This window comes from Cryptotermes secundus, unplaced genomic scaffold (genome assembly GCF_002891405.2).
Source record: "Cryptotermes secundus unplaced genomic scaffold, Csec_1.0 scaffold404, whole genome shotgun sequence".
NCBI lineage: Eukaryota > Metazoa > Arthropoda > Insecta > Blattodea > Kalotermitidae > Cryptotermes > Cryptotermes secundus.
Genome location: NW_019720569.1, coordinates 861653 through 880368, shown reverse-complemented (window position 1 = coordinate 880368; position 18716 = coordinate 861653). Strand labels below are relative to the sequence as shown.

General features: G+C 37.6%; 1 protein-coding gene across 2 annotated transcripts in view; it reads right to left on the bottom strand.

Moving 5' to 3' along the window:
- Positions 1-10080: 10080 nt before the first annotated feature.
- Positions 10081-18716, bottom strand: part of LOC111869071 (cullin-3-A) — a 42935-nt gene continuing 34299 nt past the window's right edge. For both annotated transcript variants that reach the window (XM_023860286.2, XM_023860278.2), the window contains 4 exons: positions 16760-16898; positions 14992-15119; positions 14710-14758; positions 10081-14405 (listed from right to left, as the gene is read on the bottom strand). In XM_023860286.2, coding sequence (XP_023716054.1) covers positions 14734-14758; positions 14992-15119; positions 16760-16898 — 292 coding nt within the window. In that variant the 3' untranslated portion in view covers positions 10081-14405; positions 14710-14733. The remainder of the gene's footprint in view (positions 14406-14709; positions 14759-14991; positions 15120-16759; positions 16899-18716) is intronic.

Genomic DNA, 18716 nt, shown 5'->3' with positions numbered 1-18716 from the left:
GCAATAACATGCCCAAAACAACACCTCAGCTGTGGGCTAACTGGGGAGGATGTGGCTGAAAGCAGACCCACTGATAAATATGAACTCCTGTCTGAAATAGGAGCCTGAAGAAACAAGGCTCTTATGTAGAACTGCAACATTCTCTCTTGCAGTGCCCGTAACAGGCCACGTTCTGGGAAGGACCGTGAAGATAAAGAAATGTTTTTGATGACTTCAGGGGATGAGGAAGGATGCTGCCGTGGTCAATTCAAGTTGTATCAGTCTTGCCAACCCCGCGAAACGGCAGTTGGAAATAATTGATCCCACTGATATTAATACTAAATGTTAAGCACGTCCGCGCCATAGCTCAAGTGGTTAGTCGCTGGCTTCCCACCGCGGCGGCCCGGGTTCTATCCCGGTTCTGGTCAAGTGGGGTTTGTGGTTGACAAAGTGGCGCTGTTGCGGGTTTTCTCCGAGTACTTCGGTTTCCCCTGCCAATCTTCATACCACCAAATTCTCCATCATCACAATCACCCGGGGCAGGTACAATAGGCCAATCAGTGGTCGCCTTGCCGAGTGGACCCAGTTGGACTCGACCCTACACTAAGCGAATTAAAAACACTAGCTATCTCTTTAGCAGATTTCAGTTATTAATATTAATTAGCTTTGTTATAATAGTTATATAATAAAAATAACCTTTCTAAGGTTTCAACTGCTCTTTTGAACTCCACTTATATTACCTACAAATAATAATTATAATTAAGGAATAATTGTAAATGCATCACAGTACTAGCAGTTTAAGCATTATTGTTACTTTAGAACACAAAATGTGGTTCCATAACTGGTATTTTTATAATAATTTACTTCTTCCTTTAAACTAATCTAAGCTGTATTTCTTGGCCTTGGAACTGCCACGTCGATGTTAAAATGGCGGCAATACAATTGTATGGACTCCAATGACAAAATATATATAAAAATGGCTACATCCGGCCGCACCAAAGTCCCTAGTTTAACTAAATGTTTCGTAAATATTATAATACAGTACTTCTAACCAGCAGGAAGCAAATTTATATCTGAAATTCTGATGTTAAAATCTAGAAAATAAATTACTATGAACTTTAAAAAAGTATCGCAATTATTAATTCATTATATTAAGTCTGTAATTTCGATTTATTCTAGAAAGCTCCTCATGGCGCCTAAAGCCCCGGAAATCCAAAATGGCTACAAGAAAATGCAGTCAATGCTCCATCTTAGTACGAATATGTGAACACATTAATTACGAATTATACAGTACCTGGAAAGCAGTGAATTTGTTATGACTCTAAAATTTTGCAAACACATGTTTCTGAACTTCTAAATAAGTTGTTCGTTTTAGAATACTGCAAATATTTAAGTTTTTGTCTCTTCAAAAAGACCATCAAATTTGCAACTTCATCACACTAATTAACTTGCGTAAATAGTAATTATACATTTACTAGTCACGATATTTGCGACTTAAACCGAAATTATAATGCAAAAATGTAGGGAAATCTTGCAGAATATGTAATTATCACTTCCCTACCATTACAAAGAGCCTACTTCGTGAAGTACGCAGACTTGCTGTTCACCAACCAATGCAAAGCGGTTTCTGAATGCTTTTCTACTGCATTTAGCTAAACTCAATTAATACAAAGCTACAAATACTTGCAAATTATGTAATTAACTCAACTCACGGGAATTCACGCTGCCCTAGCTGCACAAGATATGAATGCGAAGCTACAGAATTGGAGCACACGCTTATCACATCTTACCTCCCTCATACGTAATGGCTCTCTGACCTGTGTGAAGGACACGTCATAACAAGGGAGGGAGGTTGAAGATGTCACTCCTATCGATAGTAACTACACAGAGTTCGTGTTAAATATTCACATATTACATTCCGAGATCGAATTAAATAATATTACGCACTCAGTCTCCTTTAAATTTTTGGCGAAGCCTCCTTTGTTTCGGATTTTAAAATTAAATAAATATCGCATGATAGCACCGTCCAATCACAGCTCGGTTACACAATCTAGTTTCTCGCGCCCAGTGAAGAACACAGGTGTTTGGAAACAAAATAGCGAGGGAATTTTCGACGCGGGAGAGATAAATGAATAAGTTAGTGATACAGTAGATGCATAATTTGGCGCTTCTTTCATTAAGTTCTCGAGCTGAATGTTAAAAACGAAAATAACGATAAATTTACTTCCGCTTCGTAAGTTGTACGCTCTAGACGTGTATAGTGGCGTGGAGGTCATTCTCGAAGTACATGAAGGAGAGTGACAAGCCCCTGTAAGACATGACCTTACAATTCTCTTTGCCCTCATATCCGACAGACTTACGGAGGTGAATTCAAAGAAAAAATGCTCGTTCTGCTGATGATCGAACCCCGATTTTCTAGTCCAATGGCCTGTTATGTTACTGACAGGGCTATACCAGCTAATCAGAGCTGACGTTATTAGAACAACGCAATTAAATAGGCAGCACGTAGCACTCTTGAAAAGTAAATTAATGTATACACAATTGTTGTTCAAATTCGTCATGGAAGAAATGTCAATAGGGAGACTCAGAAGATAATATTAAAATAGATAATGAAGAATGCCGTCTTCTGGGATGTGGAATCGTGTAGATCTTGTGTGAACCGACGTTTCGGAGGAACGTATCGCCTCCACCTTAAGGGTAGCGGAACCAGCTGAGCAAGAGACTGCAGACTGTTTCCTCGCTCGAGGATTTTTTCTACCCTGAAGATGGAGGCGATACCTTCCTCCGAAACCTCGGTTCACACAAGATCTACAAGGCGCCACATCCCAGAAGACTGCGTTCTTCATAGTCACTGCCGTGAAAACCTCAAATCTTACTTAAAATAGATAGTTAAGTTGATTTCATCATTAATTCATTTATATTCTGTTGTACCTTCTGACGCATAGGACATTCGTGAAAGGCGTTGTTTCACTTCAGTTTCTCAGTATTTATACTGTCGTTAGGACTCCTTGGAAGGGGGATCAGCCTGTCGCAAGGCCGCTACTTGCACAGGACAACACAAGCACAGAATAAACCTAGATAAACATCCATGTCTCGAGTGGGAATCGAACCCACGATCACAGTGTTTAAGCAGGCGAAGACAGTTCACGCCTTAGACCGAGCGGCCACTGTGATCGGCGTTGATTTCCTGAGTTCTTAATGAATGATAAACGCCTACTTAAACTGTTCTTAATCACACATATATTCGAAAAGGATAGCAACTGGCATATATAAAACCATAACTTCACTAACTGTTCTGTACGGCTTTAAAACATGGCTTCTCCTTCGAGGGAAGAGAATTAATTACGAATGTTTGAAAGCATCGTGTTCAGGAAAATGTATGGCTCCAAGAAGAGTTAAAACATGAGAAAATTGAAGGATATTATGGGTTGTCTAGTTCTTATACGTAATGATGGACTGGGCATGTAGCTTGGATGGAAGAAATTAGAGATACAGAGTTTTGTAGAGAAATGTAGTGGAAAGTAAGTTGTTGGAAGATCTAGAGTGGGATGGGAGAAATATTAACCTTGGTCTTAAAAAACGTTGTGTCCTTCTACCAGAATGGATTTAACTCTTACTATACCTCGCTTCAGCTACTTGTCACAGTGTCAAAAGGCCACTAATCTAATGGGCACATAAAAGTCTGCGCCCCGATCTGGGGTCCAGCTACACCTCCCGGTAATTAGAAAACACCTCTCGCTCCCTGCTGGGAACTTGATGTCATGAATCATGTACAAATTATTTAACGACGCTATTCTAACTGCGTACGTTGTCTAGGTGAGATTGTTGATTGGTTTGTGACCGGCTAATTGGAAACATGAGGAAGCGGGTGTGGCCAATTTTAAGTTATTATTCCTAATTCTGCCTGAAGAAAATTAGGAAAATTACAAAACAAATCCTGTCACTATCTTCTTCTGTAAAGCGGCCCATACACCTACGAGTCTGGCTCGCGAGTCCGGCTCGGCGAGCTTGACTCGAGAGCCGGGTTCGGATTATTTTCACCACAAACGCATGAGCTGACTACCAACTTTGTGACCCACATACGGACGAGTTTGGCTCATTGGAACCCGAGCCGAGTTGGACTCACGAGCCAGACTCGTACGTGTATGGGCCCCTTAAGCTCAAACTAGAGATCTCTGTCCATTTTCTAGTCTACAGACGGAGCTCTCTCTAATAGCAGGCAGGATTGTCGGTGTACTTGCCCCGCTGTAGACAAAGAGTGTCCCTGTCTACTGTGCCCGGCTGTTGTCGAATGGGTACCGGGTGTAGTGGTTATCAGGCTCGTTTCCTATCCGTGAGGTCACGAGCTCTACTCTCGGCTATGCTGATTGAGTGGTATTCCTTAGTCGCTCGACTCGACCGCCTTAAGTAGGCCACGACCACACGACATACTCTCATACATGGTAATCGCAATCAACCTGCCAAAATACAGCGTAAAACATATGAAGATGACAAGTAACTAGACCACAGCGTCATAAAGTAATGGAATAAACAAACATGCATATATTTCGTTGGAGATGAAGGACCGGAGCCTGAAGCTGGCCACTCGACCTCAATATGTGTGTGCGCTGTGATGGAGAATGAATGGAGTTCTGCCTTTATGTGCTCTATACGCCTTCATGCTCTGATTGGTAGTTCACGAATATTCAGGGCTGCATTAATAATATCCTGTATATCTGTTTTATAATATATTTTAATAGCTTTATGTTATTATAATTACTACGAAACTTCATCAGGTAAATATTTCTTTTATTAGTGATGGTCTAATTGATGAAGTGAGGATTCGAGTAAGATGGCTTCTGATTAGTATTCGGGGGGTGCTCGATTCAAATTGGGGCCGGAACATTGCCTATCCTGAATTAAACTTTTCTTGGATTTCCTCAGTCCCTCCATGAAAATGCCAGTTTGACACCTGCAATCTTTTCTTTTTTAAGATTACGAATCGCTATCATTCAATCATTTGACCCTACAAATTCTGAGTTACTCGTGGCTTCATTTAACAGATCACAAATATATTAAATAAAAATAAAGTATCCACGATAAAAGGGACACACACATACAGACACAGACTGGTGGGGGTGGATTTATGAAGTAAGCCTCTGAAATGAGCTCAGGTGCCATGATTGAGGAGGGGGGGGGGATACACAGACAGCATGGAGATCGCATATGCCTACTTTAATCTTTTCAAAATAAGGAAAGTAGGCTAAAAAGGGGAGTGTCGAGGGTCGTCCAACGAACAATTCGTCTCTGGACTATTGCACAGAAACAGATCACGTGACAGCGAACTAAGCTGAGCAAGCGAAAGACGAGCCCAGATGCAAGTGTACAACGCTCCCTCCACCCTCTCGCCCAAGCCAGCACTGCTGCAATTCCTATGTGAGGTTATCACTAGTCTATACGTTTCTTTTAGATCAAATAACTTACAGCAGCGCTGTGAGAAGCACAAATGCTACGAAGTCAGAATTGTCACAGGGAGTTGGAACGTGAGAACCAGATTTAAGGAAATCTCCCATGAAGAAATTTATCTCGCATTTAATTACCAACGTGTTTAACTCTGATGGAGTGACCCAAACGAATAAACTTTAAGTAGTTTACGATAATTCTCTCTTGTTCCTTTATTTTCTCTTTCTTTCTTCATCCACCATTCATTCTTCATCTTCTTAATATTTCATATTCGACGCCATGAAGTATACAGTATTCAGCGGTATTCAGTTCATGCCATGTATTCGATAGGTGTCTGCTTCGAATCCTTGGCGGACTACAGGTAATCCAGAGATTTCATTCGATACAAGCTACGCGAAATCAAGTTTACATCATCATCATCATCATCAGTAATCTGTCAGATGACAGGTCCACAGTCTCTTCCAAAACAATTCCTCCACTTAATGCGATCTAGAGCTTTCTCCTTCAAATGACGGTATCCTCTTCTGTCCCCAAGGTCATCCAGCATCTTCTGTCTTCTTGTCATTTCTATCCGCCCCTCTATCTTTCCTTTGATAACTTCTTTTAGAAGGCAGTTTCTGCGTAAAACACGACCAATTCAATTAGCCTTCCGTTTTCTTATTTCGTGTAGGATATTCCTCTGCTCACTGACTCTAATTAACACTTCTTCATTTCTCACATAATCGGTCCAACTGATCTTCTCCATCCTTCTCCAACACCACATTTCGAAACTTTCCAGATGTTTCTGATCTACTGCCCTAANCACATTCATTTCCATGCCATAGCACCTTCCAATTTCAATTAGTCTATCAATCATGCCCTGTAGCACAGTTTCTTCCTTAGCCATTAACACAAGGTCATCTGCATATTTCACAGTTTGAATAATTTGCCCTCCTAATTTGAAGTCTCCGAGCCCATCCAGAGCTTCCTTGGTAAGGCATTCGCTGTACAAGTTGAACAGAATTGGTGATAAACAGCATCCTTGTCGAACTCCTCTTCCAATCTGCACACTTCTTGTCTCCCCTCTGTCCAGTCGTACTCTTACTTTCTGATCCATGTACAATTTGCTAATCAATCTTCTTTCACGCCAATTGATACAAGTTTATATATCTATGTAGAAAACACATACATATATGAATGACTACATGTCACATTCTTGTTCCGGGAGAAACTTCTCCAGCGTACCTATATGTCTAGGAGCTATTCTTAAAATTATGAGCCTGAATAAAAATCAAATTACCTCTGCTGAGGGGGCGCACGCGATAGTGTAGTTGTTTGAGACACTATGCTACAAGCTGGAATGTCGCGGGTTCCAGTCCGAAAGAAGTGGATTTTTATGTCCAATTTACCTAATCCTTCCAGCCGCACGATGGACCTGGGGTCGACTCAGCCTCTTAACCAGGATTCTTCTTGGGGGGGGAGAGCATCTGTGAGCCGATTGTCTACAGGAAATGTGGAAGCCTCTATAAACCCTATGGGCCTTCACGGCCTGTTACAGGGATAGCTTTAACTAACTTTACCTTATCTCTGCTGAGGAATTCGCTCGTTTCAAAGGTTTCTTCCGAAGTAGGCAAGAGGAGGGTCTCGTGCGGAAGTTAATTAATATAGTTTAAATACGGTAAATTTATTTCAATCAAGAAATACGGGCGTTCACACGCGATACTAAATTTTGACCTACAGTGCAACGATTTTAGCACGATAGAAACACCTGATGATGGCCATATATAGCCGAACCATGTAAGACTATGGAAGAAGGCTGACTCTACAGTGTGTTCCGTTCAAACCTCCCACATTTTAATTAATCATTGCGAACAATTTGTGATAAATTGTGGATTACAATTAACACTAGATGAAAGAAAAACTAAATTTTATTTCCGTTTTTCTTCCGTGAAGCTACAGTATCTGGCCGCGTATACCTTGACATGTTAGAACAGTTCCTGTATGCCCAGGTAGCCGATCTGCAGCCTAACAAAATCTTCCAACAAGATGGAGGCCCCCCCCACATTGGGGTCTGGATGTTCGGGCGTCCCGCAATGCCCCTTTCCAAGACCGCTGGATTGAACGTGGCGGACCAATTCGGTGGCCACCACGTTCACCGGACCTCACTCCGCTCGATTTCTTCCTCTGGGGTTACGTGAAGGACCGTGTGTTCGTGCCTCCAGGGAATAATCTCCCAGATTTACGAGCCCGCATCCGTGAAACGAGTGCTACTGTACCAATGGACATGTTGGAAAGAACGTGCCAAGAAATTGAATACAGATTGGATATTGTTCGTGCTAGCAATGGTGCATATGTAGAGGTTTATTAGTGTGTCAAATAATTTTTTTTAGTTGTTCTTGTATTTCCTGTAGCTTCATTTTCCTGTCATTCATACTTTCTGCTCTAAGACCTGATAAAATATGGAAGGTTTGAAAGGAACACCCCATAATAAGTTGCATTTAAGACTGAAATATATGTGAAATAAATGATCTATTAATGGAACAGGATGTTTAAATACAATATTAGGAAAAGAAAACATCGGGTGCATCCGTTCTTCCGTGAGTTTAAACTGAGGCGTTTACATTGTTTCGAAAGAACTTAACCTGGATCCAGACTCATTCGTCTCATGAGAAACTCTTTCCCAAGCCAAATTTATTTTGTCCTGCCTAGCATAGTCCAGGTGGCGCTTGTTATATATACCAGACTCTTGTTCAATTAACTGTACAAAAAATTAGCAGCTTTGTCAACCTTTCGTACCATCTCAAGAAACAAGCGAACCACTGACGCGCGTTATAGTACAGCTGACACTAGGAAACCACGCGGCAACGAAACTGTGAGAAGACTGGCATGCTCCATTGCCTGGAAGTTCAGTTTCTCAGTCTTTCCGCGAGTTGCACTGCCCTTTCCTCAATTTGCGCTGCTCCATTCAGTAACATGTCTTTAACTCAGCCTGATAACAATTCTCGGATATTGCGGTTCTGTTGCACTTGCCAGTTTCCTTGGTGTGTCCTCGGCCTAAGTGTCCACATTTTTTTTTTATATTTATTATTTAAGGGATCTGTCAGAATCGAGCGTAGTGACACGATTTTAGTAACTAGACACGAAGTTTAGATTGGTATTTGGACGTATTGGACTCGTACATAATTCGCGACTACAATTTACAAATGTTTAATGCGCACACTGCTGTTCTCATTTATCCACTGGATCACTAGACGTTCCTTCGCTACTGTCTTCGCAAGGCGTTGCTACGTAACGGCTTCCAACCGTCGGGATTCCTCCGCCAGCGCGATTCTCTCACAAAAACCTCAGACTCGGACTCGAACTGACTAAAGACTGCCTACAGACTCCTCTGACTCGGTCGGTTAAATTGCTGCTGGTTTCGTTAGCACGGACATTCCTGGCTTCAGTCTCGAGATCCATGGCCAGGATTTTTTTCCCTCCTAGACGACATGTACGTATTTAGAAAGAAGGGGCGGGGTAGTCTTTCTACGGAGGGGCTACGTTTGTTTTGCCCCTGACAGCGTCCAGGTCACTAAGGACTCTATGCATCCTCTGTCACTCCACTATAGTTAGTTAGACTGTGTTACAGCTAACTGTAGTTCTGCCAGATGAATATCCAATAAATCGCTTCATCTAATCCGGAACCCATTAATTACTTGTCACGTTACCAGTAAACGTGGAAATATATTAGAAATAAAAAAATATTTTACTGGATATTTTTAACACTTTACAAAATCTCTTTATCTGGAATAATTATATAACACATATTTTGGACTCAAAATTGCATATGCTAGTTACATAGTGGTGCCTCAGCCATGTGCATGGATGAGGGGACCTTCCATGTGCAATGTGTTGCTAGCAGTCCATGGAAACAAAAAAACTGAGAGCTAGCAACATAAGGAATTTATTATAGTTGTCTGTTTCTGACCAAACCTGGAATGTGTGTATATTTTATTAACATTCCCCAGTTCTAGACTTCATATGAATCATTCTGTGGTTCTTGGGTAGTTAGGTGCTGATACCGACATGGGTAAGTTAACAGGCACATTTTTATCATGAACATATCAAAAATATGTAGCTTCCACTGAACTATGCATAACATGAAATACCTGTTTGATAATATAGTGGAATATGTTTGATTTGGTGACTACTGTATTTACCTATACACAGGCACCACTTCTTATATTTTCAGTCCAAAAATAGGGATGTAATTTACATGAACACTATCAAAATGCCCATTTGTTCCTGCCATTAGCACAACAACTCTACTACTTAGAAGGTATGACAAGAAAACCATTTAACAAAAACCATAGTAAAATATCATAAGACCTTCATGTCAAGCCATATGTTTCCTTCATATACAAAATTTATTCAATGAGAACAAATGCAGCCTATATATAAAATGAATCATTTTATGATAATGTAGGCCTACAGGATGAGTTGATACAACAAATACAGGAGGTTTGCACAATATATATATATTACAAGTTATAAGCTGAATTTTCATATGAAGAAAACACATTTATAAAGTGAGATTAGAAATATGATACATATATCTTGCTCTACCAGGAATGTATGTTTAATTTGCATCTTTTCACTTTTATTAACTTCACAAGAGGGTAAATCATAACACACACACACAAAAAAACATGTTGATATATTTTTGTCCAAATAAATTATCTTACCAAAACTAAAACTTTATGTTAACCTGACAATAATGTCATAAGAAATGACAAATTACACATTGTTCTTATGATGTTCAGAGGTCTCAACTTACTGTATTCTTTAGGTTTGGGTAAAACATTATGTCTGCTGATTCAGAACTAGTAAAAGCAAACTAAACCTCTTTCAATGTCAGAAAATGTTCTACCTTCTGGTCCTTCGGAAGACTTTCTCAACATGTTGGTCTTCATGCCTGGAGATTGCTGATTTCTGCAACGGGTCTCAAGCTTTTCACTGTGTTAAAATTTTCATGTGTTTAGATTCTGGTCTTCTGGATCTTATGAGTAAATTCCTTCTGTTGCTCTCCTCCCACTTTTAATTCAAAACATTCCATGAAACTATATCTGTTATTCCTGCTTGCCATACACTCTTCAGCTGCACTACTAGAGGTGATGAATGTGTGGTCAAAGAATTATCAAACATGACCTTTTCTGAAAACAAACTGTATCATATTGTGAGAAATAAAAAATGCACACAATCTGAAACAAATGGAAATTTGTCAGTTAACATAACTGTACCTTAAATGCGCATGGAATTGAAAATACTAATTTTCTACCAACAAATACAGGCAGCATATATATGCAACAGTAGTGTTTAACAGTATAAACACAGAATTCAATTTGAACACCAAGGAAAGTGAATGCCTTTGGTGGACAAAAGAAAAAGTTTCACAAAAATCAGTTTATTTACAGAGAGCAACAGGACTGGATGGGCTACCACCCCGTATAGAATTTTATCCCACTATGTTAAGAGTAAAAAAAAAATGCCTAAAATCAGTCAAGTATGTGTCTAACAATCTATGTCTCTTGCTTGGAAGAAAAAGGTCTTGGTAAAATTCATATTATTACATATCTGAGAGAAAAAATATCTTACAATTGTGTGACAAAAATAATTTTTGCATTCTAAAAACTGACTGGTGGAGGTAAAATCATTTCATTTTAAATATATAATAAGAAGTTTTGGAAGTAAAAGAAACACAAAACACCTGAAAATCTCACAATTAAGATCTGACTTTGGTTCCATTTCAGAACCAAGTCACAGAATTAGGCTCACCTTTGCAACAATCATATATGAGACAAAATATCAAACACAGTGTAAAAGAGACTGAAGGAACTCACTGCTACACAATGGTGTGTGCCTCTAAGCCTCTGTATCAACACAGAAACAGTACCTCAGTTATTTATAATACTATGTTCTGAGGATCACAAAGCCATTTGGAAAGTACAAAGTTAGCAATCCTCAAACCAGAAGAGGCATAGCTTTGATATCAAAGTAGAAAATGATGTTACATGAATGCTTAATTTATAAGAAAATGTTATATGGAACAGCATACAACTACTCTATGAGAGCAAAAATCAGATAGAAATGCACAGCAACATAAAGCACTATTTCTTCTCTCTCTGACTGAAGGTGTATTTTGAATATTAAGAAAAATGTATCTTAAAGACATACCTTTGAGTACAATTTTTATTTTATCCAAGATTTCCTTCTGCTGTAAAGAATGCTGACATCTATTGAGAATAAAACATAAGTGGTACTGTTCACCCATCCACATCCAAAACAAAACTGCATTTTTGATGCAAGTTAAAGCTGGCATCCAACTTACAACTCAACTTACTAAGCTGTTTATGACATATATGAAATAAAACTGGGACGAATAGCAGGCTCAAATATTCAAATTAGCTAGGGAACCACCTAATGCATTCAATTAATTTATAAAAAAATATTATATATTGTGGACTACATGTAGAATGATTTATGCAATCCTCTTGTAACAGAATATATAATACTGAGCAAAAATTTACTAAAAATACAGTGCAACCTCAAAATAATGAGAATTTACAAAATTCAAAAAAAGTTTTTTTATGACAAGCATTCATAATTATTAAACTACATAATCCTTCAGGCCCAGCTTCCATTATGTACATTATTACAGTGCATCTCACATTTTCTGCCCTATGCACCAAGTATTGAAATTTTGGGATACTTAAAACAAAATTAATTTATGCTGTCTGTATGAAATAACAGTCTGACAGCATCAAAACTGATGTTCTGTGAACATTCCCTAAATGGTCATAAGTGGTTACCATGTAAGGATATAAAAATAATGAATAATAATTCATCATTCATGATGTATACATTTTCTCATGCTCACATAACTCACATAACCTCTCGTACTTGCAACCATCAGCCAGTCATTTTCAGCTGTGAATCAGAACGGCTCTGCACATGCATACTATGAACTTCTACATCAGAGATGCATTAATTCCCTATTCAGACATACATCTCTCAGATTTTGGATTTCATACATTTTTCTTCCAAACAAGGGAGTGGTACTGGATATGATTTAATAACCTCCAGCAATAAATTACTTGGGAAGCAAACCTGTATTACAGTTCACACAATACATTGCAGCTGGCTTGGAATCACTCATTATCATGAAAATGCCAGAAAAACGCCCTCATTCTATGAGATTTTTTCATATACATAACATTAAGAAACTGGTACCCGTATTTTCTACTCATTATAATGAATGCTGTTATAAGCCATACTCATTTCACTGTGGTTCCACTGCATTTCAATAAGAATTCTTCTATTCTTCTGTTCAAAGTATTAAACTAAAAGCAACTGCATATAATTTGATACCGCAATTCATACCAAGAAAAACAAATTTACCAGAAAACAATAGTTAAACACTCTTTTGAAACACATACAATACATTCTTATTTTTACCAAAACATAAGTGTGCATGTTTTTTACATAATTTTATATTTCAATGCACCAAAACCATACCTGCTTCTTTACAAACCTTGTGAAGTAGAATTATTCACTCATAAGTACAATATTACTAAACAAGTAGGGCTCATCACATTTACTAAACACTGGGCAAAACAAAACTTCATGTAACATACTCATTTTAACTGTGACCCAATTATTTATAATAAAATTGTTCATTATTGGAACAATTAAAAAATAAGCTTGCTCAGTTTACGCACAAATGATATTACAAAGAATTATTTGAATTAATAGTGAACAATAAATTACCAATACATCACTTTTCTTATAAGATGTCATTAATCGTTATGAATTTTTATGTACTGTTTGCGTGAATTATGTCAACTTCTCTGTTCTGCTACAAGTAATAAAACACCAGCATAAGAAGTCGTTTTCTCAGATTTGTATTTATATTCATGAAACAAAAATGAAGAACGAACATCCATGAAGACACCTCTGCTGCTTCAATGGAGAGGTGTAGATTATAAAACCTTACTGCTTTGTCCTTGGAAGGGTATGGACTTGGCATACTGCCACATAGAGTATTTGAAAATATCATCTAATATTCTGGTAGAAAGTATCCGAAATGAAGAAGACTGACAGAAATCTAACATTTCCAGTCACCAAAAAAAGCTCAAAATAAAAGAAATTAGCAGATCTCAGACAGAAGGCCTAACTGATCACTTTGTAACTCTTAGTCAGTGTCCACAATTAAAAAAAAATCTTCACTGGTAACATTCACTCAAAATGCGACCACTGATGAAAGCAGGCTGTAATACGGCTACTCAGACACTTCTACTTCACAGCCCAGTCTTCCACCATTAATTCCCACTAAGTCTTGGTTTTCAATTATAAACAGAACACCTGGATATAAAGACCTTACATCCTCTTCTGTTCCACGTTAACAAGGGGCTTTAACTGTTCAGGATCAGAACACCAATGGCAAACTGCTGGGCTCACTGCTGTCACCTGCCATATGCCGTTACACAACTGCATTTCATGAACATATTATATGCAGTTGTAATCTTTACCCTAATGTGTGACTGTACATATACAATTACCTAATTCTTATCACAGTCAGAAATTGAATCCAAACCACAACAGGAGAAAAAAAAAACTCATGTGCTGTATTAACTGTACAAGACATACTTTATTCTTCAATGTTCTTAACTTTCTGAAAACAGATATAATCATTCAACTAAAACACGGCAAAATAAAAAAGAAATTAATGAAAAAACACATAAAATGTAGAATTCGTTAATAGGAATAATTTAAATATTTATATTTAGCTATTAAATCTTGAGTGTAACGAGAGTTTCTGAGTGTAATTTGCCAGTAACCATGTGTGGGATGGGATGACAGCATGTTGCAATATTCTTGCATCTCCTTAGCATTTGAGCAACTGCCTGGAGCACATGCAATTGCAGGATACCATACTCCTGACACACATCATCTTCTGAAGCTAAACACTGAAACAAGCATGGAATTATTTTCAGAATACGGAGTTTACAGTCAGCAGACAGGAACATGTAGAGAAGGAAAAATTACGTATGTAAGATGAAAACTGTATTTTGGAATTTGTACTGTCCCTGCATTTTGACAGACTTTAAGCATAAACAATAATGGACCACAGTATGTTATGGAATTCATCATGGAATTACTTAAGATGAATAATCCGACGTGCAGTGAGGAAAGATTGCTTAAATGGGTTAAACTTCAATATGTGACTGCTGTAACAATATGCAAACAATGCACAGCAGCTATGTAACTGACCTGCTGGATGTCTTGGTGGCATTCTCAAGCGACATATGTGTAGACTTTCCTACAAAGAGACAAGAATATTTCAGAGCAATTACAAGATTCAAAAGCATTAAACCTGTCTCTACTCAGTTGCACCTGGGTAGCTAGATGGCTGGTATAAGTGTGATTATTCATGTGTTAGTATACTAAGAACAATTTGGCCACAAGATGCTGAATGACATATATAAAATAACAGAAAATTTCCAATTGATCAATAAACTGAAATTTCCAGCACAACAGCAAAACACTACATACCTATCTTCTGGTGTCCTTGCTAGGTATTCTCTTTCTATAAGTCCTTCTATTCGTTTCTTTATGATAACAGGGGATGGCAGAAACCGACTCTTCAGTTGTTCTGTCACTTCAGCCACCAATACATTATGCTAAAACAGGTTATATCATTAAACAGCAAATGCACACTGAGACAACATTGCAGCAGTCACTAAAAAGAAAATTAGAGATGTCTTTAAAATGAATATGTTACTTTTGCATTCTGAAGCATAATCATGAAATCCACCAATTCTAGTAGTTGGTATTTTTGAAAACTAGAAGTGAGAACTGTGTCATGATCTAGCCAAAATCTGCACTACCTTAATCTGTCTGAGAACAATCAAATTTGAAAACACAGTTATATCNAGAAAAAAAAAACTCATGTGCTGTATTAACTGTACAAGACATACTTTATTCTTCAATGTTCTTAACTTTCTGAAAACAGATATAATCATTCAACTAAAACACGGCAAAATAAAAAAGAAATTAATGAAAAAACACATAAAATGTAGAATTCGTTAATAGGAATAATTTAAATATTTATATTTAGCTATTAAATCTTGAGTGTAACGAGAGTTTCTGAGTGTAATTTGCCAGTAACCATGTGTGGGATGGGATGACAGCATGTTGCAATATTCTTGCATCTCCTTAGCATTTGAGCAACTGCCTGGAGCACATGCAATTGCAGGATACCATACTCCTGACACACATCATCTTCTGAAGCTAAACACTGAAACAAGCATGGAATTATTTTCAGAATACGGAGTTTACAGTCAGCAGACAGGAACATTTAGAGAAGGAAAAATTACGTATGTAAGATGAAAACTGTATTTTGGAATTTGTACTNAACTGAAAGTGAAAGGAATGTAACTTCTGGTCTACACTGTGACGTTAATTTCCTCGGCGAAAACATAAATGCCAATTAATGAATTTAAATTATATTATATGCTAGTACTGAGACTGTTCTGTAAGTGAATGCAACTTCTTTTAATGTTTAGAACTCTCTTTGGATGTGAGATATTAATTTCTCATACCACAGTTTCTCTTTATGTGAAATTCTTGTTACAGTGCTCCATATACCAGCACATTTACAGGAAAGCCGAGCAGGCTTTCTTGTATGGTAAAGGTACAGATACTCCACCCAAAAAATGAAATGGTTAATGAGCAACAGGAATATCATACACACACAAATGTTTTAAAAGATCTGAAGCATTTACTTCAACATTTAAAATTAAATTGAGGCACAGGAGCCATTAATACATCAACGAGGTAAACTGAATGTATTTCACATTATTATGGCACCTTTCACTGTAAAAACAGATACATTTATTCATGCTATTCGATAATACTGTATTTTATTTATTTATTTATTTATTTATTTATTTATAAACCATCTTGTGATGGTTCACGTGATCAAAACACAGCTGTTAAATGTTATAATTACACTAAAACAAATGACCAAATCATCAGTTCAAATACCTGGCACATTTTTAATACCCAAGATTAAAACATACAAATTAATTTAAATATCACTATCACCAAATAAATAATAAAAATTGTTAAATTGAAAAGTGTACTAAACATGCTCAATTTCTGGAACTGATCAAAGTACAGTGAAATACAACACTAGGAGAACAAAAATTGCTCCACACTGCATTTTATTTTCCTAATAACTATAGAATATGGTTATTAAATTATGCATTACTGAATTAAAACTGGTTCTCAGGCCAAGACTACTTAAATGAATACTTACAGGCATTCGTTTACGTGCTTTCATTATCCTGACAATAGCAGCCTCAATTTCATGCTTTCTGTCCTCATCCACTTTATTTCTGGTTTCCCTGCGCTCAGGCTCAGATTCGCCCTTTGCAGCAACTGTCTGGATCTTTACTCTAAAACATACATTTTTATCCTTTTTAAAGAAATCCCCACAGAAATTCATTTATATGCATATCTACACATAACATAACTATGGAGAAATAAACTGCACAGGCTATATCCCAATGTGAGTACTGTTGTGAATATTCTGAAAAAAGAAAGAAGACAGAACCTATGTCATGACTGTCATGCACTGTCTTCGTTTAACCTCTGACGTGAATACAAGCATGACCACATCCATCGAAGTGGTCATTTGAGCAGACTGCCATTTCACTGTTATAAAGACCACAGAAACTGGAGAGTGCAGCCTAAGCAGACAAAAATGGAAAGGCATATTTCGCATGTTCAACAAAAAGACGAGACAGTATCTCAAAGCCCACTGCTGAGATGAGACTTTGATCCATGATTTCACAGAATATTCACTGGAAGGGCACCTCTTCCTTGGTGGAAAACAATTTAACGATCAATTACTGTTGATGCCATCAGTCATTTGGGATCATGAGGGTATTACCACTGTTGCATCTCTAGAATGTTGTGCCCCTTCTATTGCTAACTGCAAACTTCAAAAAGCTATAAGGAAGAAACAAAGAGGGGTGACCACTGGGTGGGTTGTACATTTTGCACTATAACATTCAGACACTAAATGCCCAATATCTCAGGGATGTTTGCAAGAAAACTGTACAAATGGCAGGAGATTTCAATGTAACTGCCCATATGTGCAAAGTTAACACTAAGAAGTATAATAAAGTGACTGAATATTAGGAACGATGAGATGAACGATGAACACTGTCGTCTTCAGGCTTATGACATCATGTAGCCTGATAAGTACCCACCTACCAAAGTACATGGTGTCACAACTCTGAAGGCCACAATACAATCTGCTATATAATTACATTGTACACCACAATACAAATTTGAAATGTTTCCAATACACAACAGATCACATAAGACAACATTCAAACATGTTTAAAGTTACCTTGTCACCAATAAAAACAGGAAATAAAATATGGCAAGGAGTTACTCGGGACCACATATTATTATATTTTACTAGAAAACCTACTTTGTATACTCACACTCCAATCATAACTGCTTACTGAAAAGAAAATACAGGTTTCACGATGTTCTTCAAAATAAACATTTTTTGGGGGTGAAAATGATGACAGCTGATGATACGGAGACTAATACTGTTGGCAGATTCCCTTACTACCAGAATTAATTCTACCTGCAGCCAGCACATACTGCACTTTAATTGTTTCTTGCATCCTGTTGTGTATTTAATCGATATTAATCAATTTTACCGACCACACAACATATTTTTATTATTATTATTATTACACTACATGTTTCGAACTCAAGAGGTCATCCTCAGGTGTACGAACACAGCTGTATAATTACACGCAATCACATTCGTCTTCTCACTTGTTCGATCCTGTATCTCATTCAGGCCCACGCTTGATATATTATTGAGCATGGGCCTGAATAAGATACAGGATCGAATAAGTGAGAAGACGAATGTGATTGCGTGTAATTATACAGCTGTGTTCGTACACCTGAGGATGACCTCTTGAGGTCAAAACATGTAGTGTAATAATAATAATAAAAATATGTTGTGTGGTCGGCAAAATTGACTCTAATATTACATACTGCACTGTCGGTACACTCTGTCATCATAATCTTGTGCAGCATTACAACAATTTTATGGTAGAGAGAAATGGATGAAATTAGAAATGAAGCTAAAATGCAGAGCCAATGTAAGGCACAAACGGAGCTATCTCAACATCAGCGATGCTAATCATACAGCACCAACTGCAGAAACCAAAAACAGTCTGTAA